This window comes from Coptis chinensis, chromosome 7 (genome assembly GCF_015680905.1).
Source record: "Coptis chinensis isolate HL-2020 chromosome 7, ASM1568090v1, whole genome shotgun sequence".
Taxonomy (NCBI): domain Eukaryota; kingdom Viridiplantae; phylum Streptophyta; class Magnoliopsida; order Ranunculales; family Ranunculaceae; genus Coptis; species Coptis chinensis.
In genome coordinates, this window is record NC_141462.1 from 17,616,409 (window position 1) to 17,640,793 (window position 24,385).

General features: G+C 37.3%; 1 protein-coding gene across 6 annotated transcripts; it reads right to left on the reverse strand.

Moving 5' to 3' along the window:
• Positions 1 to 307: 307 nt before the first annotated feature.
• LOC147486367 (uncharacterized) lies at positions 308 to 24,385 on the reverse strand. 6 transcript variants are annotated; one of them, XM_086572260.1, is made up of 7 exons: positions 24,208 to 24,346; positions 24,043 to 24,136; positions 23,646 to 23,759; positions 21,668 to 21,706; positions 21,421 to 21,584; positions 21,224 to 21,326; positions 308 to 440 (listed from the first exon to the last, which is right to left on the reverse strand). In XM_086572260.1, exons 1-7 carry the CDS (start codon positions 24,249 to 24,251, stop codon positions 408 to 410), a joined length of 591 nt encoding a protein of 196 aa, XP_086428386.1. In that variant the 5' UTR covers positions 24,252 to 24,346; the 3' UTR covers positions 308 to 407. The 6 variants fall into 6 exon arrangements, with proteins under 6 accessions (XP_086428386.1, XP_086428389.1, XP_086428388.1 ...); XM_086572262.1 differs by lacking the exon at positions 308 to 440 and adding an exon at positions 18,480 to 18,785 and having other exon boundaries at positions 24,208 to 24,357; XM_086572261.1 differs by lacking the exon at positions 308 to 440 and adding an exon at positions 19,956 to 20,098.

Below are 24,385 nucleotides of genomic sequence, written 5' to 3' on the forward strand. Positions count from 1 at the left end.
GCACAATCTCCCTTACAAAACAAGAGGACATCATCCACAAATGCTAGATGTAACAGTCTCACTATGTAATATTTTGAATGAAGATAGATGGCCTTGTTGTTGATGTTCTGCATTATAACCGAGCTGAGAATTTCCATCACTAGAAAAATAGATAGGGTGATAAAGGATCTCCTTGCCGTATACCTCTCTTGCCTGCAAAATAACCTTATGGGGCACCATTGATCATGACGGAGAAAGAAGGGGTTGCAATGCACATCTCTATCCATTTAGCCATTGAAGGAGGAAAGTGAAAAACCTTGATCATAGCTAAGATAGCATCCCAACTCACTGTATCATACGCTTTCCTGATATCCAATTTGATTGAGCATCTAGGAGTACCATGCTTCCTATCATACCCCCGGAGAAGTTCATATGAAAGCAAAATGTTGTCCTGTATAAATCTGCAAGAAATAAAAGTTGATTGATTAGCCTGCACAATGTCATTAATGACTAGCTTTATTCTGTTCGCTACAACCTTAGAGATGCATTTATATATGGTATTACACAAGGCTATAGGTCTAAAGTCTTCAACCTTTGAGGGGTTGTTAACTTTGGGAATGAGACATATAAAGGTAGCATTGACACCTCTAGGAAATCTACAAAATTTAAATGCATTAAGGATAGCACATGTAAAATCGCCACCAACTGTTTCCCAACAACTCTAGAAAAAGAACGGAGTGTAACCATCTGGCTCAGGAGCTGCATTCTCTTTCATCCCAGAAAGAGCTTCTTTAATTTCTGTAGGAGTAATATCAGAGTCTAGAAGAAGATTCATGGTAGGTGAGATGATAGCTTTAACCTGAAGATTGTTGAAGAACTCCATACCACAGATTTCCCCTGCCTCATACCCCAGAATCTCAGTGTAGTAGCCAACAAACGATTGTATAACCTCAGCCTGCCCAGTTACAGTATTCCCATCTGCATTCTGTATGCACCATATGTCATTCTTAGCTTTTTTTTTTCCCCTCTAATGATTAAAAGAAATACGCCGTGCATTTGTCTCCATCTCTAGCCCATAAATAATCTTGTTTACTCTTGATTTCAGCCGCTTCTATTCTTGCCAAGTCACTATATTTCTAAAGAGCTTCCTTTTCCTTTTGTCCCACCACCAAATCCCAAGGTGTGGCTTGCAATTGCCTTTGCACATCATACAACACTTCCCTAGCTTGCTCAACTCTACCATGAATATCTGAGAACTGAGCTCTAGCCCAAGGTTTAACTCTGGCCTTCAAAAGTTTTAGTTTCTGCATGAGGACGTACATTGGATTTGAAAACAATTGTACCTCCCAAACCTCTTGCAACATGCCTTAGAATTCCTCTTGAAATTTCAGCACGTCTGTGAAATTTTGGTTCACTGGAGAAAAATCGGAACTCGGTATGTAGAGGCAAGGGCGCGTGCGTGCCTCTTTCTTTACCAAATTTCAGTAACTTGTTTCGCGAAAAGGAAGAAAAAAACTAACTTCTTTTCTCAGGCAAGGGCGCGTACGCCCCTTGGGCAAGGCATATGAGAGAGAACGCGCGCGTTGTTCGGTATTTTCATGTGTACACAAAGTTTAAATCATACACAGCTCAAACACGAATCAATAAATTACCTAACTCATGTGCACGTTGAAATACACTTCGAGTAAGGGAATCATTCCACACCTAAAGTCTAGAACAATTGTTGTACTTTACTTCATTAGAATTACTATCTAGGGAACTTGTGAGAAGGATTGTTTGTTTGTAATAATTAATTGTATCTTTTCAATTGATGTGTTTGTTTGTGATAAAATCTTGCAAAATTGAAACTGTAGAAATTAGTGAGTGCTTGTTCCGACTTCTTTGATTGTAGGTGTATGATTGATGTTTACATTATTAATGTTCTTCAATTGATCAAAAGTTAAGAAATGGTTTTGAGAATCATATCAAGTTAATTGATAGTTACCAAATATCCTTGAGGATAATTATGGCCTATTAATGCAAAGATAGAATCTGACTAGCTTTTAAAGTCACCTATTACATTATTTCATCTGACAATGAATTAAATCTGCGGAATGGTTTTTTGCTTTTTCCTTTCTGACTTTTAACTTTTTTTTGTCTAAATACTTATTTCCCTGACCTATTTACAAACATATATTTTAGTATATTTCAGCTAATGAAGACAGAGAGACTTCCGTGTGTAAGAAACCATACAAGATACTTTTAGGCTCTGTGCACACACAATACAAAAACAGAAGCCTGAATTTCATGTCTAGTTGCTTAATGATTTTGTATTGATAAAACCACGCCCTGAATACAAGTTTTAGTATGACCAAACAAACTTATCCCTCATTTGGGTTGACAAAGACCGAGTTTGTTCAGCCTCGAGGTACATTAGCATCACTATAGTTTAGGCGAATAACGGTATGGCCTCGAGGCCATAACATTGACACCCTTATGCATGTATGGCATTGGGAGAACGCTTTATTGGTTACGCGAGTTATGGCTATGTTTTGAGCATAAATAAGGGAGTCTATATATATGCCTTCTTTTAAATATTGTTGATTTTTGTAAGATAAATTGCTCAAGCACAATATCTTGATCACTGTCTTCCATAGGGTCGGCATACTTGCCAAACCATGTATACTGTTTTCTTTGTGAATTCTTATTTTTTGCTTTTAGTAATTTGCTTCCATATTTAATTCTCATATTTGTTTGTGGTATTTTAGTTCTTTTGTAGCACGACACCATAACTCATTGGTGCCAATTTTCTGAAACATTCTTAGGTTCCATTTTATCAGGTAACTTCCCATTTGTTTCTTTTTTTTCCGGAGCTCGATCAATTCCAATGGGCTACTCCTTTTGCAAAGGGATCCTAAGGTCGGTGGACACTTGTAACAAGAAAAGAAGACAGTGGAGCTTGTGAAATTACACTAACACCTGATTGCCATTTGGTACTGTCCCAAAATCTATTCACATGCATGTTTGTCATATCTGTCAATCAGTCTCTCTATATCTCTATTCAAAGGAGTGGCATGTGAAAATATTACTGCCCTATTTGGCAACATGGATTGGGGAACCTGTATAATGAATAAGACCCTTGATAAGGTGATTAGTTGTTTGGTCCGGTCCATTTTCAGAATACAGGCCACAACTTATAAATAACGATAACACAATTGGTCTAATAACAAGTATAACGGTATCACTGGGGAAAGGTGAGATAACGATATTCATTGCCCATTTTAGAAAGTAAAATAAGGGTTTTTAAATAAAATAAGACCGAGAGCTCTTTTTCAACATCACCACCTACAACTCTCCTTCTTTCTACCCCTACCATCTTCTCCTCACACCCTTCCGATGAAAACAAAAAGAATATAACCACTACCCACAAACAAATCACACCATTTTATTTTACAAATCTTTGATTTCTAAATCCTTTTGCACTATAATGAATTTTTCAAGAAAAAAAATCCAATCCCTTGGATTTTGGGTGGGGTTACTTATTGGCAATTTTGGTTCTAAATCTTAAATCTTGATGTAGTTCTTGATTTATATGGCATATTATTGTTTTTTTTCCCCCTTAATGGTTAAATGTTGGGTATTTGTGTGGATTTTAAGATGGGGTTGGATAAATACGAAAATTGTATGAATAATTTCTAATGTTGTATCAAATGATATATCAAAGTTTTCTCTTCATTAATTCAAGGATGTTCACAAGATTTTAATGGTATTCTACAGTTTTTTTTTTTTTTTTTCCTTATTTTTAGTGATTGTCATGAATATACTACAAACGTGGGAGAGCATATGAGAACTGAGAACCAAACAACTGACAAACTAGCAACTTTTTGGATATTCACTGCAAGAATTGGATACTTCAAACATGGTCAAGTACTACAGAATTTCATATGGCCAAACAGAGCCGTAGCAAAATTAGCAGCAAGTTGTATGCAGGAAAATCTAATTGAGTTTGACATCTAAAATGTTACTTATCTTGTTTTGTTATTGAAGGTTTATTTATAGGTAGAGGAAAGTAATTTCGAAATGAATATCTTATTTCCTTCTAAATTAAACACTACACCATAAGGCCGATTTGGCAACAAATAAGATTTTCCATTCCTAACACTTATTCAGTCGTGACAAATCCCCTGACACTTATTTTCCGTTGGAAATAGCAGTAACCGTTACTTAATATCTTTGTGCAAAAGTGATTTTGTTTCTAACGTATCTTTAGATTTTAAGTGTATGAAACAACAAGTATGTATAGTATATGAAGCAGAAAGCTGAAAAATGTTAAATGCCTTTAATGAGTTAATGGACACTTTGACAATGTTAGGGGCCAAAGATAGATATTCGATGCCTGTTGTCCCACCTCAGAGGTATACTTTGATATCACCTGTTTCTTAGTTGAAATCCTAGGGTAGTACTGGGTATTTATTTGGTGGGTGGTGCTGACCTTAGCAACATAAAATGTCGGGTGTAGGTAGTGCTCTCACGCACTGAAATCACGCTTTCCCGCTTTTACTACTATGTCGCACAGAAAATGCGCTTTTAAACGTGTTAGGTCGTGCATTTAAAAACTGTCAATACGTTCTCTAGTTGTCCCACTCTCAGAGTATCAGCCACATGCATGACTTTGTTGTACAAGTCATCTAATTAATCATTGAGAATGTCAGAGAACAAAATTTAATGGCAATGAAGTTAATAATGAGTATACAAGAAGCATACCTTATTCTTACTACTCCTGAGGTGAATTGACATAACTTTGATTTCTCTTAAATATCACTCATTTGGAACACTTCACTGACCATTTATGTTGAATTAATTTGTTGTTGCTACAGAAGTTTGATGTCGTTACCAAGTACCGCATTAGAGTTGGTGGCTTGAGCTTCTTTAGTGATATAGGGCTTCTGTTAATTGATGAAGTCACATACTGAATGATCCATGTGGAGCTTCTTTGGAGGCTATAGTTAGTAGAATTAAAATGCTATCTCGCAACCCTGAAATGAGTTCAAATTCTTTGGCTCGTGCTTGCTTCATTTCTATTTCTGCTACCATTCCAAGGACTTAGATTCAACCTTCTAGACTTGGGTTTGTGTTCTAATATGATAAGTGAACGTCTCACTAATAATAGTGTGGAATTCTTCCCTTGATGTAAAGTTATTCCCGAAGGTGTGCTATCTTGGCCTTGAGAAGATTCTAAAGGATCTTGTTTTTCCTTGTAACAATGTAATTCAGGCCAAATCATGAATATTGTGATAGAAATAACATGTATACAATGCCTCCCCTAGATGAAAGACGGTTTTATAGTAACAGAGGATGCAAGTGGTGTAATGTATTCAAGATTTTAAGTAATGTAGATCTTGTAACTACGATATCTATCTAATAAAAAGGCTTGGTGTGGGGCCCGTAGAGCCCCATTCGGCGGCTACAAATGTTTCTCACAAGTTATGACATGGCAGATCTAAAGTCTTATAGGATATGTGCAGTTTAAAATGTTAATTTGAAAGAGTACTTGATCATTGTTGATTTGGTCAACAATGGCTGCTTTGTGGGCTGGGCTTTTATCATTCGGTTGGTTAGGGTTCTTTTGGGCCTAATTTGAAACAGTGTCATGGGCACGGGCTATATACTAGTTCCAATATATATTTACTGTCGTGCTGTTTTCAAGAACATGATTTTAATAATTATTAGACCATGGTGTAGCCGGTTTAGGATCATACGTGCATGCAACGCTACTCAATGTGGTATTCTTTTGGTGTTGAATGAAACATCCTAAAAAAGTGCAAGTCAGGATCTAGAAGCCATTCATGAAGCATTGAAGCTGTCCCACTTCCCTCAAAATATATAGGTCATGCTCAAAAGACATTACTAACAGAATATTGAGACTGCTGTGAACAGTCTAGAAGAAAATATCCACAACGAGTTGCGAACACCTCTTATAACGTTGTACCTACATACTCGACGAGAAAGTGACCAATTCACTACCAAACGATTGAATTGATACACCAGTTGGTCCGTTGAAATTACAGATGAAATTTTCAATTGCAGACACACAACTCCACACTACTCCAACTTTTATCATCATCTTATAAAAGATATTTACGACATTACATCCACAACACATGACAACAGAATTTCCAAAACTTATAGAAAGGAGGGAAAAATGCAAACTCAAACAATTATGAAGAACATTATTATTTTCTTCTACACAAATTTAAAGTGAATTCAAACAATTGCATTAAAGTTGAGAAAGAATATTGGCTACGTCATTCCATGGTCTTAAAGTCTACTCAACCATAATAGTGTGAAAGCTTCAACAAATGTGAAATCCTCTCCTCTTATAGGCCTCCTACCAAGTCAGTCTGATTCATCTAGAATCACATGGTTGCCCAAATTATTATCTCTCCAAGAGAAAAGTGAAATGGATCAAAGTGAGATATGAAATGTGATTTCCACTCATCTGCGATTTCATGATGATGTTTTTCCCAAAACGCCGCTATTTTCAGCATTGGAAAATTTGCTTCCAAATTCAACTTTAAAAAGTGGTTTGGAACAACCCCAATACCAATGACTTTATGGTCATTCTCATTGAATGCTGACCTTAACGGCAGAAAAGTTAAACAACTTGCCATTGTGAAATACACAATCACAACGCTATACTTTGATGCTGCAAGATAACCATGTTCAGGTAGCAACATCCATTTCTCCTTAGGAACGTCACCCTTAAAGTGTAATAGACTTCCCTCACAACGAGTCACGTCTTCATGATCAAACATCCATATATACTCTTCCTTATTTTCGTGCAACTCTGAAATCAGATCAGCTCGTACTCGGACCAGCCTTCCTGGCCGTACCCCAATGCCCACAATCTTGGAATACACTTTGCACCCACAATCTTTGAATACCCCTTGCACTTTTGTTGGATTTCAGTAGAAATTTTAGCCTGATGTGGCCACGAGAACAAGGGTCTACATTACTTTATTGATACAACTTATGTAAACACCCTTTTAAACCTAAGGTTAGAATGATATCATAGCAAAACTCACAAGAGTTCATCATGAGACAATCAAGTTTGTATAAATCCTCAAATAAAATCGTATTAAATTCATTTGGGCACCAAAATTACACTGCTGTAAGCTTTTTTTTTTGGATAAAGAATATTTTATTAATAAAATAACTTACAAAAGTTGCAGAGTGTTGAAACACGTCTGCTGAACCAAGCAACCATGTCCACTTTGCTACCTCATGTGCAAGCCCATTACAACTCCTAGGAATGAATTTAAATAGGGTAATTTCCCAATTAGTAACCCATAATGTCAATCTGTTCCCAAGTAGTAACCACTCTTCAATTTTGACTTTTCAACCTCACTTTTGACACTTTTGCCCTTCTCCTTATTTTCAAACAATGCCCACGTGGACCTGCAACACTCTCTCTCCCTTTTACCCCATGCAAGATAACTCGTCATATTGTACGATGAGTTTGACTTTGCGTTGATGGACAACCTGTTGGATCTTGATCAAGAAAACATGTTAATCAAAACATGTTGTAGTATCTCGTGGTTGCTATAATGAAGAAGCAACCGACTAATAAACTATCGAACTCTCGGTGATTTTGGTTGTCAAGACCTTTACAACTTTTACCTCAGATTTTGAACCAACCTAAAAAATAAGGACAAAAGCTCAAAGTTTCTATTTTTTTCTTGGTTGTTTTTCTTCTTCTTCCTTGTCATTGTGTCCTCCGCTTTTTGTATTTTTAAGGTTTGACATGGAAAACATAACACATTCACATGATAAAGGTATAGTTTGTTGTTTTTAAGCTATCTAGGGCCTTGGGTCACGGTTTTGTTCCACGAGTTTAGTGTTTTGTTTGTTTGATGTTTCATCTTTCAAGGAAAGGGTTTTGAAGACAAATTTATGACGTCTCCATGCATAAATGCACGTTGATTATATAGTTGTGGTAGAATGTTGGTGGTTTCCATGTTGATTATATATTTAATGTTGGGTTTAATATTAAGGCATTTAAGATAGATTCTATCATAAATGTCCTAAAAGTGTTAGTTTAACTAGTTTAACTAGTTTGTGCTTAAATGTTTGAATTTACTTTTCAGTTTTTATGGTTTATGGTTAGGTACTTCTTTGTAACCATCGCTTTTTGGTTGTTTTTTTTATACTTACTGGTTAGGTACTTCTTTGGATGTTCTTATTCACTACAATGGGGAGATGAAAGCGGACAAGTATGGCCGGATGAAGTATGTTGGTGGCGAGGTGAAATTGAGAGTTTGTGATGGGGGTATTTCATTTGAAGGATTCATGAGTACCGTGGAAGGTGTGTTGTCGAGAAAGAGATCTACTTTTTCTATAAGATACTTGACGAAGAAGTCCCCGCGGTCGAATTGATGAAGAAACAGATTATTTGAACATGATTATGAAACAAAGAAAGTCTCCAAGAAAAACAATGATGGTTTGGGTTATCAACGAAGTAGAAGTGGTAAACAATGGACAACCTAATGTTTAAGAAAGAAGTTGCTATCGAAGTTGTTTAAGAAAGACGCGACTCCAAGCATTATTTCTCCCGCGGAAACACTCTTTTCAAAACGAGGGAGCTAGCTCGCCGAAGCGCCCTATTAACCAATTTAAACTTGTCGATGAAGCAATTGGTAAGTAATGCAGTTCCATTTGGTTAGGTCATTATTAGTGAGGGTGGGTACATGCTTTATTTCCTAATAGTTATGAATCTTTGGTTTTCCAGAAAGTCCCCTTGACCAACCTTGGAGTGGGAGAGTGGGGACTCATCAATGGGAAGATGTGGAGATTCACGACGTCGAAGAACACATTCAACCTCACAGCTTGTCAACGTTCGAAAAGGTGATGGCAAGTAAGTCTTCGATATCAATGGGATATGTTGATAGATGATAGCTTTACCCGTCACGATAGTGGTGTGGAACTTACGAAGTGTTCATTGAAATATAGATATTTGGCCGAGGGTGTTTCCTCCGGGTTACACTGAACCTTTAGTACGTAAAAGAGAAACGGTCACTAATCGCCTTCTCGTTTTGTGGAAGGTACACACTATAGCCTTGCAATGTAACATATAGTTCCAGTTGCTGATAGTGGGGAGCTAATTACTGATATAATACAGGGACGGTCAATGATGGTGATGATCAAGATGGTGTACCAAATCTTGATCAACCTGATTATGATGACTTTGATTCCCAAAATCCATATGGTGATACAGAGGACGTCCCTGAGGAATATAGAATTTCCATGAATCAAAATATTGGCAATAATGAGGTTGATGATGATGAAGTTGAAATACTACATGAAGTTAATTTTGAAGAAGAAGAAGTAGTACAAGTAAAGGATGGAGCTGATGATGATGAAGTTAGAGTAGTAAATGGTGGTAATCAAGATGATGATGATGAAGTTCAATTATTGGATGATGATCAGGATGTATGGTCTACTCCTAACCGTAGTTAAGAGTTTTTTTGGGGAGGCACGCTATATAACCGTTAATGATGAGGAAGGCCAAAGTGAACCCGATATGACCATTAATGATGAGGAAGGCCAAAGTGAACCCGATATTGAAACAAATGGAATGGTTGATGCTACGCTTATTCGGTGCCAAAGATCTCAATTCGTAAGACTTACATCAAGGATATGATCCTCTTCGCTCTCCCATAGTCCGTAAACACCGGCTAAAGTGGATGTAACTCCTCCTCATGTGAACACGAAGTTTGTTCCTCCTAAAGTAGACAACACTATCCTACTCGGGATGATCTTATAAAAGACATGAAGTCATACGCAATAGCAAACATGTTTGATTTATACAGGCGCAGCACTTCTCCGGAGGATTTATATGAAGTGTAAGTCTCCCGGTTGCACATTTCATTTGTTTGCAAAGCCAACCACCGGGTTCTCGATATATGGGTTATTATAACCTTCGTGAGAAGCACATACATGTTCACAAGATAAAGCAATTGCAACTAATAAACAAGCCGATGCAAAATGGGTTTGAAGTTGTTGTGGAAATCAAACTTAGGGACAATATTGATATGGTTCAAACAGTTTGCAAATTGAGGTTAAGGGCGCACACCGCATAAATGTGTCGATAAAGTTGCTTGGAAAGCAAAAGAAATTGCAATGCAAAAGGTAACCGCCTTGGTTATATCATCAACTAATGAACGCAATAGTAGCAACAACTAACTTATGTTTGTTTGGCTTTTTGCTTGCGAGATAAGGGGAAGTTTTAGTCACCGCGTACCAAATGTTGCCAAATTATTGTAAAGAACTTAAAAGAGTGGATTCAGATTGTTTCACCGAGCCGCAAACGCCATCGGCCCCCGAAAGCACAAGTTTGAACGCTTGTTTGTGAGCTACGGCGTCACCGTCCGAAGCTTACAAAAGATGTCTTCGGCCCATTGATTATGATTGATGGCACTTTCATGACGTAGGTACAAGTCAATCATACTAACCGCTATCACGGTGATGGCGATAGCCACGTGTTTCCAATTGCATTTGCCATAGTCCCAAAGGAAAATAATGACCACCGGATTGGTTTTCGAAAAGTTAAGAGACCTTGTTGTTGGACGAGCAAAACTTTGTTCTTTCTCTCGATAGGCATGTAAGCATTTTTCAAGCCGCGGCCTAAAATACTTCCTAACGCGGTCCATTGCTTTTGTGCACAACACATTTCAAATTGTATGACTAAGCAAGAGACAAAAGGGAAGGTGAAGAGAGTCTGCTTTGAAACTTATGAACAGCAGAATTTGTAAGACATATGAGCCAAATTTATCAGGCCGCAAAGCAAAGGTTATGCAAAGATTGTAAAGATTCCGAAAAGAGTCGTGGTGTTGTGCTTTTGCTCCAATGAGAAGGTATGGCATTTGCTACACAAATCACATAGAGAGCTGGAACAAGAACAATACTTCCAGAGAGAGCTATGCCGCTGACATCTCTTTGTCAATGGTATCGGGTTGAACATAATGAAACATTTTATGACTACCGGGTGATGGCGCCAAAGCTGAAGACAAACCGACCAAATCACCGAGGAAGTGCTCATCTCATCGAGATATTCGAGTAGACGTTTCACAAAGAACAAAGGCAAGTGAGCACATTTACTGCGGCAATCACTAGACCGCATCTAACACCATAGACCTTTTGGAGAGGACTTGCACACGCGGTTTCTTTCAACGGGTTGATCTTCCTTGTAGCCATGCTATGAAGGCAATCGATCACCGTAAGTTATGTGCATATGACTTTTGCTTGCATTGGTACACAAAAGAAACGATGATGGATACATATAGAGAACTGGACACCATTAAGAGGAAAAGAACATTGGGTTTGGGTTTTTATGATGGCATCATCGTCCGTCCACCCGTTGATGAGGTGATGCGGGAAGACCACGTAAAAGAGAAAAACGCTTTAAAGAGAGGGAGTCCCAAAGAAGAAGGTGTACGCGTTGTGGTGGTCTTGGACCACAATAAGGCAACTTGCATGGGTTGCGATGATGATCCGAGTGGATTGATTTTTCACCGATTCCACCAGATTTTGAATATGAAGAGTACATATGATCTTTCTTTTAACCAATCACCAATAGTGGCAGCTTTGGTTTCTTTGTTTGAAATTGGCACTTGCGGTTGCATATATGTTAGTGGTAAATTGTTACCATGTGGCTTTACTTCGGGGTTGATATTTTGGATAGTTTTGGTTGGCAATTTTGGTTTCATAATTAATTTGGTTTGAATGGACATCTTCTTGTACTATTAATATCAAGAACTATAACAATGACATGGTCGGGCCTCTAATGGATAGTTTCTTTTACAAGTAGGTTAACATCATCAACACGCCTCTATTTTCATTTTAATAGGACCATCAATGGTGATTTGCAACCGGTTTTCCTTTGTCACCTTTGCTTCACTAGCAGGTGTGCTTTAGCCTTATGTGTCCCTTCACCTTCTAGATCTATCCATTTTAAAACCCTTGCATGGATTGGCCCCGCATGAGAGAAACCTTCTTCCCGCACTATGTGGCTTTGTACTTACACCATACCTCATATTCAGATTTGAGCATAGCGGGATGCGCGAAGTTGCCCATGGACAGTTGATCTTCCAGTGCCCAGTTTCCCCACACTCAAAACATTTGCTATAGTTGGTTGATGATGAACCAACATTTGTATTATTCTTGGTAGAATCCTCACCCCCACCCATTTTGAACGAGAAAAAAAAGAGAAAGAGAAATGGGATGGACCAAGAAAGGCAACCCAGTTTGTACTTATAAAGGAAACACACTATTTTCCCGCCCAAGTGGTGTGGCGCCAAACTATTCCCGCCCAAAACATTTCCCGCCTAAACTATACACAAATGTTTGATGAAACATAATATTCCAATAACCATATTGCATTACAGACCTATCAAAGAACTAATTCCATAAAAATGCTTCACTAAAAACTTAACTCATCACTCCATGAAAGCATGAAGCAATGAATGACAAATTCCATCATCACAAATTCGTAGCTGATGATATTAACGGCACCACAAAATGATATTACTATACTAAAATTAGACAACTAAACACAAAATAGAAGAAGCTATTTGTTTCACTAAACACAAAATAGAAGAAGTAGCATCCACTAAGCTGTTTCATAGTGATTCCCCCGCCACGCATCGACTTCTTTAGCATCCTCCAAACTCTTCTCCAATTGCTTTTTGTCCGCTTTTTGAAACAAAAGATCGGATTCAACCCACAATTAATTATATCCATTCCAATCCGCTTCCTCATTCGATGGGGTTGCATATCTATTTTGTTTACTTCCTCGTACACACCCCCTAAGAAGATCTAGATAGGCTAGGCAAAATAGGCCACAACTATTTGTATCCGGTTGTTGAGTAACAGCATTAAACTCACGAGCCGAGGGGCTCCCAAATCATGAGGTGACGATGGATCAAAGACACCTCATGACATAAGTAAGACAAGTCTCTATAGCAAGTTGCTCATCGTAAACTTTCTTCGGACTAAGAGAATCATAGTTGTAGATTTTTTCTTTCCAAAATTGTAGACTTCAAGAACCGGTGGTTTCCTTCAACTTGAAGAGGAATGATAAGACCCATTGCCTGGATGGGTGTGCTTGATCTTTAATTCTTCCTTCATAAGTGGTCTAAGTACTCTTTTAACAACTTCATGTGGATGATACGCACCACTATCTACTCTGTCATCGAGTTGCACCACTAAAGGTTTGGTCTTCCATCTTCTTCTTAAAGTTTGTATACTCTATTCATGAATTTCTACATAAACAAAAATCATAAAGTACTTCATCAATAAAGGTGAACTATACAAAACAAATTCCATCAACCAATGAGATATAACTTACTTAGTAAAAGTATACATCCTCACCGATAGTATATGTTTCTTCTTCCGAATGTCATTTTCCTTACAATGTTGGATGTACCACCGATCAACAAATTTTCACATATATGGTGATCACCGAGTCATAGAATTTTAAACATTATTATGCGAAGTTTGCCGATGGTTAATATGTTAGTTGTTGATGGTTAATATGTTAGTTCTTCAGCTTTGGTTAATATGTAAGATAATATGTTAGTTGTAATCGACCTCCCATCTACCCACTCTCTTCCATGCAATGAATGGAAATCGTAGACCGAAATAGACGGGTTGTATCCAAACACTCTAGCATCTAAACAGGGTTTGTGGATCTGCATAACCTTGTGAACATCTTCCAATAGTAATCAGAAGATAAGGAGGTCACCTTTGGTGGTGGTTTTCTTGATAAATGTTTTGGCAGAGCGGACTTGATCATTTCATCACATTTCGTCCAATGTTTTCTTCCCATGACCGACCTTGCATCCCTTTGCCTTATCTTCTTTTCTTCTTTGGTGTGTTTTTCTTTTCTTTTTCCATTTCACTTGCCATTTGACTCAGATCGCGCACCACATCGGGGACCACCATTTCCCTACAATATCATCATCATCTACATCATTATCACGCTCTCCCAACATCACATTATCATTTTTAGATTTCATAACAACAATAGATTTGAGTCGACTATCTACCTCAAAGGTTTGAAAGCGGTTGTGGGTGACAATACAGCAAGTCGGCTTATGTCAAGATCGCAAGAAAGTAAAGCGTAAAATGTGACCTTCTCCATTTTCGAAGTTCGGGACTTCTTCCCCATCAATATCAACACCATCATTGGAGGGAACATCAACATTAGGTGTAGGCAAGGGACCATCACTGGGAGCAATGTCCAAGGGACTAATAAATGACACATGCTCAACAACATCCATATTATAGACTTCCATAGGGGACTTTGGCCAACCACATTCTCTCATCAATGTGCTCTTTCACACCCTCTTTCCTCAGACTTCATTGTTCAAAGAGACTCCGAACCACATTCTCTTGACATTTGTAGGTATTTACAACCCTCTCTTCAACCTCCTCAACAAAAACTCGAGCACCCCTCATCATTATCATAAGTGGCCTTCATGTTCATGTTTAGGTTCTTGAAAAACCATGTACATGGTCTTCCCCATCACCGGGTCATCATGAGGAGTCTTGGGTAACTCTTCACTAATATCTCTCAAAACATCACCGCCGCAACAAGATCGGTTTCACTACCTTCTCCCTCTCCATCTTCTTCTTCCTCACATAAACCAATCAAATTTCTTCTTCTTTTTGGTTTGTTAGCTTCCTTGCTCTTAGCCTCCATGTCTTTTCTTTTTCAATCGACTTGACTTCTTTTCAAAATTGTTTGCCTTTTGCTAGCCTTTGAATTCTACTTTACTTAACCTTGGTGGTCGGACTCTCACTTCTTGTCGATACTATGTTTCTCTTCACCCTCCTCCTTACCATTTTAAACCCCGCATTCACTTCTCTTTTTTCTATTTTCTTCAACCTCATGTGAAAGATCAAATGTAACTTTCTTAGAGGATGATGACTTCCTCTTAGAAGGTGGGGATGATGACTTCCTCTTAGGAGACTTCCTCTTAGAATGTGGGGATGACGACTTCCTCTTAGGAGGTGGGGATGATGACTTCCTCTTAGAAGGTGGGGTAGACACAACTTCTTCCACAACAACTTTAACCTTATTTTTAACAAACTGTGTAGTAGGTTTTTTGACAACATCATCAGCATTGGTGTAGACACAGCTTCTTCCCCTTGTTTTCTTTGTTCTTGGTCCCTTCACAACCCCCTGGGATGATGATGGTTCACCCAATCCACTTTTCTTCCCACCTCAGAAAACCCCCTTGCAAGATTGTCTCCATACCGCCCTAATTTCAGACTTGATGTCATTCCGAGCCACCCTAACCTCAGATTCAAAAGTTAGTTGAAGTAAGCATTGCCGGTATCATGTATCATATGAGTCCTATCTACCTTATGAGCACTAAACATAAAGTTCATTTAACCTATCGATATATCCAGCCATTTAACAAGTTATCCTTATCCCGTGAGTCAACACAAATATAATATATACTTCCCGATATTTTCGGTTTAAGAACCTTTCTTATAAATGCAAATGGATGTCAAATAATTAAAATGCAATGCCGATGTATCCAAATTCGCGAATATAATTAACAATGCAGAGTTTATAATCAACAATGCAATGCAGAGTTTATAATCAACAATGCAGAGTTTCAATAATATGCTTACAAGGCCTTTCAGTAGGTGTGCCTGTCTCTAAAGCATCTCCTCTGAAACCGAAGCAGCGCTTTGTGTGGCATGTTGGTTGAAAGCCACCTTCATTACATCTTCATTCATTTCTTCTTCTTCAATATCCAAAGTGTCAAAGGCAACAACCTTACCCTTAAGAGGCTCGAGCTTCTTCTTCCAGGTCTGGAGATGTAAGTTCTTGGGAGGCAACTGAACCCAATCTAATATTCTTAGGAATTTACCATTCAATGCCCTACGAGCCCCAAGAGAGGGGATGTGAAGGTATGCCCAAATATCAAAACAAATAACACAACCATAAACCGCAAAGGAGTCCTTCCGCCTAACACATTTTTGTAAATATCATCCAAACAAGATTCCAACATCTCAAAGCAAGGTGTGCCCCATGGAAACCGATCAAAAGCAGCCTAGGTCCTCTCAGAAGATCAACATACCTTCCATCTACGGTCCTAGAAGATCCAGAAGCACAACTTGGAGCAAAGACATACAACATATTGAGCCTAAATATATCACTTTTATCTTCACTACCTTTGGATTTTGCCACCACTAAAACATCTAATATTTCGTCTCACTAACAATGCTTCCTTTTAAAACCTAGCACTTAAATTCGATGTGTTGTTCTTCACGCGTCGATGGTGTAGAATGAGTTAGCAACAGAGTTTACACTAAGACCCATAATCAATGCAACATCACTCTTCTTGAATACCAAATCTTTGTTACCAATCCGATAGCAGAGTCTACCAACTTTATGGCTAACTATGGCACAAACTAGTGTAGTTGTTGCGTGCATATTTTTTTGGATTTGCAAAAAGCTTCGAAAACAAGAATTTTCAAAATCCTCCCTTTCTTCCTTACTAAATCCACCAAATAATTTCTGCATTTTATCTAATGACATTCTACATGTCAGGTTAAGCTTCCTCATTTCTCCACCAATAATTCGAACCGTAAAGATAAAATGAGGGTTATAATATGGAGATTGAAGTGAAACTAAAAATTAGGGTTTCCAAATTTAATTGAGGTTCACTAGGACAGTTTTTTCCCCTAATTCCCAATTGATTTCTTTAAGTTTCGGTTACTGTGACACGTACGTTCCAAGGTCATTTCTCTCCACGTGTCAGACTTCATTGGGTACCAAACTTCATTTCCCGCCAAAATACTGATGTCCATGTTGATTCCTCTATCAAATGAATAAACATATTCCTACCCTAGAACTATCAGCAACTTTACTATACATTGTCTAAATAATTAATTCTAATAAGGTTAAAAAAAAATTCAATAAATTAAGTATAAATATTAACATTCTACATGAAGCTTTTTAACATGCCGAAGCATGCTTGCCACTAGATATCATGAAATAAACATGGGTATTTGAAAAAAGAAAAAAAAGGTTTGATTGCCTTTAAATAAATAAAAGGTCTTCTACAAATTGGGGACACATGTCAATCCTCAAATTTTCCGCCAAAATAATGATATTCATATTCGTCTATCCAATTAATAACTATATTGTGGCCTTAAGACTATCAGTAACTTTCTTGTACATTGATAATTATTTATGGGTACCCAAAATTATTCATTCAATCCATTTAGGGTCCATTTATGGGTTAATTTCGGAGTAATTTAGTCGAGTTGCATACTTGCATGTCCTCTAATATGGCAACAAACAAATTACATTGGGTTTGACAAAGGGTCAAAATTCACTTCATTTTCTAAATTAATTTGGTCTTGCCTGTCCCTTCATTGTTTGTGTGTCATGATGACCATTTACGGTACATTAAGAAGGGTGAAAAGAAAACTAACCACCCCACATAATTACAACGCCTTGTTTCCCGCAAACATTTATCTTTGAAATCACTTCGAAATAACAGTGGAAATAGTCATCTAAAATTTGATCTCTCTCACATTCTAATATTTTTTCTGTTAGCAACAATCTACCAAAGTTAAAACTTTTCTCTCCATCGTTTTTTATCAACATGCCTCTTCCTAGATGTTCAAGGGGTGAAACCACGGATTACTCAAGTGACGAGTACGAGAAAATGTGGGATAGTTATTCTACTGATGAAGAAGAAGACGATGAAGAGATGTATGATCCTTATTTTGTTGAAGACCCTACTGATTACATGTGGGAAGACCAACATGATGATGATAGTTCCAGTTCTGGGGATGATGGCGATGATGAAGACGAGGAAGATGAAGACGAGAATGAAGATAAAGACGATGAAGATTAAGGGTTGTTATGTTATGTATTTATGTTGGGGTTTATGTTTTGTCTTAGTTTTTGGTGCTTTTGCAATTTTTGTTGATGATAGTTGTAGAACCAAAACATGTCCTGTGAATACTGTGTAGATTTTGCTTAGTTTTAATCCTTTGTTGATGGTTTAAGGGTTTAATACATGGGTTGGTTTAATTCATGATTTTTATCTTGTTATTTTTACAAGAATCTTATTATTTTTTACCATTATTCATGTTTTTGTTGGTTCTTGTAATATCTCTATATTTTTCTTATTAAAAATAATTTTTTTATAATAAAAATAGTATATGAACAGTGTTAATGTAAATAACCGTCCATCTTAATGTTTACAAATCTCGAGGCTTTTAAACCACAGATGCGTTCGTGACCATTCATTTGCATATCTTCATCTCTAAGATAATCTGTGGTATCTATCAACACACCCATCAAATCACTTCAAATCACTTCAAATAAGAGAGAGTGTTGCAGGTCCACGTGGGCATTGTTTGAAAATAGAGAGAATGGCAAAAGTGTCAAAAGTGAGATTGAAAAGTCAAAATTGGAGAGTGGTTACTATTTGGGAACACATTGACATTATGGGTTACTAATTGGGAAATTACCCATTTAAATAAGCAATAAGAAAATAAATGCAGTATGAGAAAAATATTGTCTAAAACAGAATTCCAACTCAAGTCGTTTGAGTTCTCTTCTACAAAGCACTTATTACTTCAGCTACATCCCCCTCTATTATTACAGTATATGCCACCCAATTTCTAAAGCGTTGCAAACTGCCAATTCAGCTACAAGCAATTCTGCTTCACCTGCAGACTGAGCTTTGTCTTTCTTCGTAAAACCTGCTTAACATCTTCCATCTTCATCCCTACCCGCCACAGATATAGCACAAGAATTAGCATGTTTATGATAAGCGGCATCAAAATTTAAATTGGGGTGGTGCTGCAAGCCAAACTTCATCAAGTACAATAGGTTCATACTCATCTTTGTACATTCCTATATCTCCTCTAAACTAATAGAAGATACTCCTTGTTTCTTAGAGTGGACACTTTTACACTTCTATGTCTATATTAACGAACTCAAACAAGTATTCCCTGTCAGTTTCAGCCGTGCCTCAGTTGGTCAGGTATATAAAGCATGCCTTCTTTTCGCATGATCTCGCCGATTTTTCACTTATTAACTTATTAACTCGTAATTATTAACTTAGTTGTTTGAGATTCATACACTGGCAATTTTAATATTTTATGCCCAAACCGATTTCTCTTTGCTCATGGAAAAGTAAAAAGTTCCAATACATAATAAACCTATGGAATCAATCATCAAGTGAAATAGCGGAGTCCAGTTGTCAGCACCACGTCCAATAATCATAAGTAAATCGTTTAGCTCTTACACCTGAAGAGACTAGATTGAACCGGAAACCCAAAAAATAAAACTAGATTGAATAGAATAGAATCAACTCTTCTGCAAAAGGTAAATTTTCCTATCTAATTATATATATATAATAGAACCCAAAAATCCAACGAGTTTTCCAATTTTGCAAGTAAAAGTGGCAAAAAAATAAAACTAGATTTCAGCTTTTGAAAGCTAATAGAATATACAACCTTTTTAAAGTGGCCACTTCAGCTGAAAGCATATACAACCAGTTTTTCCTAAAAACACAACATAACGAGTGTAACCTGTACACCTATATTGGCTGGAAGCCACATACAACAGTATTTGCTGGAAACCATATATAACAAATCTTGCAAAAGTACATCAACCTCGCTACTCCCTATTTACCAAATCTAGAAACTCTTTTAAAACCTGCCCTTCTCTTTCTTCAGTAACTTCAATATCAAAATATTCAGGGCCACTGGTCCGCAACATATATTCAATGCCATGTTCCAGGTCACCTGACTGACCCATTTCATCTTCAACATCGACTAGACATTGTACATCTTCAATATAAAATCAAACTGCTTTGAGATGAGTTTAAATGACAAGCATATACTCAAGAACTTCAACATCTTTCAGCCGTCTGTAAACTGCTTTGAGATGAGTTTAAATGACAAGCATATACTCAAGAACTTCAACATCTTTCAGCCGTCTGTTTTGCATTGGCCTGTCTGCCAAAGGAATGTACCACTGATATAGAGTCTGAATCTATATATATGTTCTTCCAGCCTTATCCTATCGCCCACTCTAATTTAATGAAGAGTGAAAATAAGTTACATTCACACACTAGTTGACGAGAACAGGAGAAAAGCTAGTGGATGCGCAGGCAATATGCAGTTATTAGGTTGGGGGGGGGGGATGGGGAGAGCAATAAGTGGGGTGGCATAAATGGATCTGGCAAAGAATGTTCATCCTAGCGCAGCTAGATTAGCATGAAAGATTACTCAAACAGCAGTACTCACTGATGGGAAGGCAACCAGAAGAGGTATTCAAATGGCTTCATCATCCAGATTGTGCAAGCAAGCAGAAGAACTGACACTCAAATCATGTACTTTGATTTACTAAGGGATTGTGGAAACCCTGACCTTTTCAGGCTCAAAATCAGAATCAATAACCTCAAAGATGCGATGAGTGTAAGTAAAACAAGGAGTCCACGAGTAAGCGATCTGTGGTATGCAGATGTAATCAATATTTTAGTGCAGGTTTGGAAGCATAAGAATAAATTGACTTCGAGGACAGCACATTGCAGCTTTTCAGAGTAAAGAAGAATGTTTTTGAGGGAGTCAGAAAGCTTAAGGTGAGGTGTAGACAAAGACCAGCTGACAGATTAGAGACGTGATATGAATTCTACCAGACAGAAACGAAGTAAACCTTAATGTTGGTTGGCTTCTCAATAGACAACCCACGCGAAGCTGGTTTGGGGCTGATTAGCAGGAACAGTGACCCTGAGCTGCTTGGAGCCAAAAGACTGGAAGTAGTGACGAGCATTGAAGCAGAAAGTAAGCAATTGTCAATGAAGTGGAGATTTCTGTCCCAGAGGCAGATTTGGCTGGACACAGATTCTATGGCTGATTATTTAGCTTCAAAAACAATTTCTCCACCACTTTACCCCCTATACCCACCATATACAAGTATTAACTAGGGTCAATAATAATTATATTTTTATCGTCTTTAATCCTGATTTCCCTAGTATGTCGGACCTGAAAATATAACACGAATGCAGTATGGCACGAGGGAATGACATAAGTTATTCAATTCTAGTATTCTTTAGTTTAAGTAAAGCCAATTCTAGTATTGTTCAATCTAAATTACACGCATCTAATTAAGTAGTTAAATATTTTTAATATCTACATCAAATATGACTAAACATACCCGACCATACAAAGGCTTTGCTGAAAGTAGAAACTTCTTGCACTCTGAACTTCTTCTAAGGTAAAACGCAGTAATTCCTTTAAAAAGCAGCAGTCTGAAGCACCTGGAAAAACATACAAGCATGAATCAACTCTCCTACTTTGAAGAGGGGTGGGAAAGAAAAAATTACAACGGCAAGCAATTGGGATCATACTCACAGTGCCAGAAAAGGCTGGTAAGACAGGTCGTAGCTCTTCCAGTACTTCTGATCCAACCCCAGCTGAGCTTTTCCAAGCCGATCCCGAGCCCGAGGGAGGAACTCCATATCATGGAGCCTAAAGTAACACCAAACTGTGTCTAGGTGAAGAACCGGTCCCATGATCTGGAAACCAAAAATGAGGCATCGTTAAGCCTAAAATAGAATCATATCCAAAAAAGAAAAATAAAAAAAGATTTTTGACTCACCGCACTAACTTCATGCTCACCACACAAACAGTTTTGGTCCTACAAGAGAGAAACACAGAGACGAATTAGTTTTGTTTTGTTTTTCTTTTATTTATTTATTTATTTTTATTTTTAGTTGCACTAGACAGCACCCAATGAAATGTAGGCTATCTCTAACACCAACATTCCTGAAAAATAAGTTATAATAACTCACTTGAAGAGAAAATAAAATAATGAAATTCGTTGCTACGTGATATGACAGGGATTCTCAACAACCAATTTGGCTGTAGATCTTTCCATATTAGATATAACTACTGATAGAGAGAATGACAAAAACATGGTTAAATGATATAAATCATCAAACATAAAAATATGGGATGCTTAATCTAAAAAACCCTAGACACCAACTAATTGGTATATTCCCATATCTCGACAAGTTAAGCACCAATGCTCCCTCCAACATTATTGTGAAGATCACACATGCTCTGCAGAAAAAACATATACTCAACACATAATGAATCTAATGGGAAAGTTGTTATTGAAGGACATCTTTGATTTCCTAATGCAGATTATCGGTCCCTTTATTTATCTCTCACCTTATTCGTAAGAGAAGCGAAAGAGTTCAAAAATTGAAACATTGGTTTGAGTTCAGAAAGCGAAACATGTTAATAGTAAACAAATGTCCCCTCTTTCAAGCTCTATGAAATTCATATTTGCGTTTGTTTAAATCACCCTACCTGTCCACTACTGTTGTGCACTTAGTGGTGGTGGTGAGTGGTAATTCCACAGCTGCAAGAGTAATTTACTCTTGAGCTCAAGTTTTTGCCTCATTCAAACCTGAACCTTACCTACAGTTGACGTTCCCTTTTACAAGCTGATCACCATGTAAAATGAGGGTCGGGGGTGGTCTAACCCACTTATGTTGGACTGCATATGAAGTGTACTTTACTTTTTCCAAGAGTTCAAATTTTTTAAACAGTTCTTGAGGTTTTAATAATGGAAAACAAAAACAAAACCCTCTTATGCAGAATCTAGGGAATATGGTGCAGGGAAGCTTTCTCAAGGAAGGTATGTGTAGTGAGGAGTCAAAATCAAGCATATCAGCTTTACTAAGACTATTGATAGTGGTACGGTCATGACTCATGGATATAAAAAGGAACAGGAGAAGAAAATATATCCTTGGTGAAAATATAAAATCCCTGGATTCATACCAATCATGAAATTTACATAAAAAGATAGCAATCAGTTTATTGTAGATTTCATTAATGATGCCTTGACCTCCAAATTATCATAATTTCTATAGAAACGAAAAAGAAGTCTGCACAATATAACAAATTCAGGAGAAACAAGTAACAAGCTTATAGTTGCAGAATAGCACACGCTACACTGCAAAACCAGTCGCATTTAAGACTTGAGATTCCTTAAGGCACGGATCATTAACCATCTCAAATTGTATAGACAGAAAAGGTCAGAAAAAGAAGATTCTAAAAGGATGTATGTGTTAAATTCAACTTTTTTCTGTGTCTTTATGAAAGCTACTGAACTTTTGCTCCCCTTTTCATATTTCAGGGTCATATAATAAGAAATAAGATACAAATATTAGAATCTCAGGGGCATGGTTTGTAATTGTCGGAGAATGGTTTTACAGCAAAGAAGTTACAAGTACAACATGACAACAACGTAACGCCAAATTATACAGACATACTGAATAAATCCAAGTAGTATCTCACAAGAAATATCTCACAAGAACTAAATGTATTTCTTTAACTGAACAAAAATGTAGAACAATCCATGCTCAGCCAGGGGCTTTAGGACTAGATTCATAAGTAGTAGAACTAGAAGTGTAATTGCTTAGTCAATCATGGTGAATTCTTAGGACTATACATCCTTATAAATCAAAGCAATATATTATCTGCTAGCATCTCATGAGTCAAGCAGGGAAGCACAACAAACATTTTTTTTCAGTGAATAATATATTTATTCATTTCAAAACGCTCACCAATGGTGACTCCTGCAATCTTTGATCAAGTTTCACTCTCAGCGTACTTTCAGCTTTTAAAGTTAATACCAATAGATTCGAGGCGGGACTTGTGACTTCTATGCGTACACAACTCTACATCTTGAAAATTGTCAATCAATATGAAAAACAATGACACCTGGCATCCCAATTTCAAAGACACCCTTAACATTTCCTAAACGAAGTGTCTCAATTTCCTTGTCGTTAAATAAAATGTGGAATCAGTAAATGTTATTTTTTCTGGTCAATAGATTTAGTAGAGAAAAAAAAAGAGTGCAGTTCTGTTTAGGAAACATCGTGAAATTGCTATCAGATCTATGCTATAATTTCCAACAAGATTAGTAAACTAAAATTATCAATAATGAGTGAAACAACTAACCTCCGCCATGGCAAGCATGAAAATAGCGTCCTTATACATCTCTTTTTTCATTAGATGCTTAGCGGTTGCATAAGACACTTGGACCATCTTTAACCTATCAAGGAGGAGAGTAATTATAAAAAACAAAAAAAATTCACACAACTAACTTTTAAATAAGAATCTTACTCTTCTGGTATTCCGTTCGCATGCTCTGATTTGGTGCATCTCATGGCAACATCCCTGTGTCATGCAAAGGCAATCATGAATCCTTTGGGGTAAATGCTATCCAATGCTAACTTGCACGCTTAAGAGAATGGCCATAACAGAATGCTTACTCCAAGTAAAAAGACTTAAAAATAGCTAT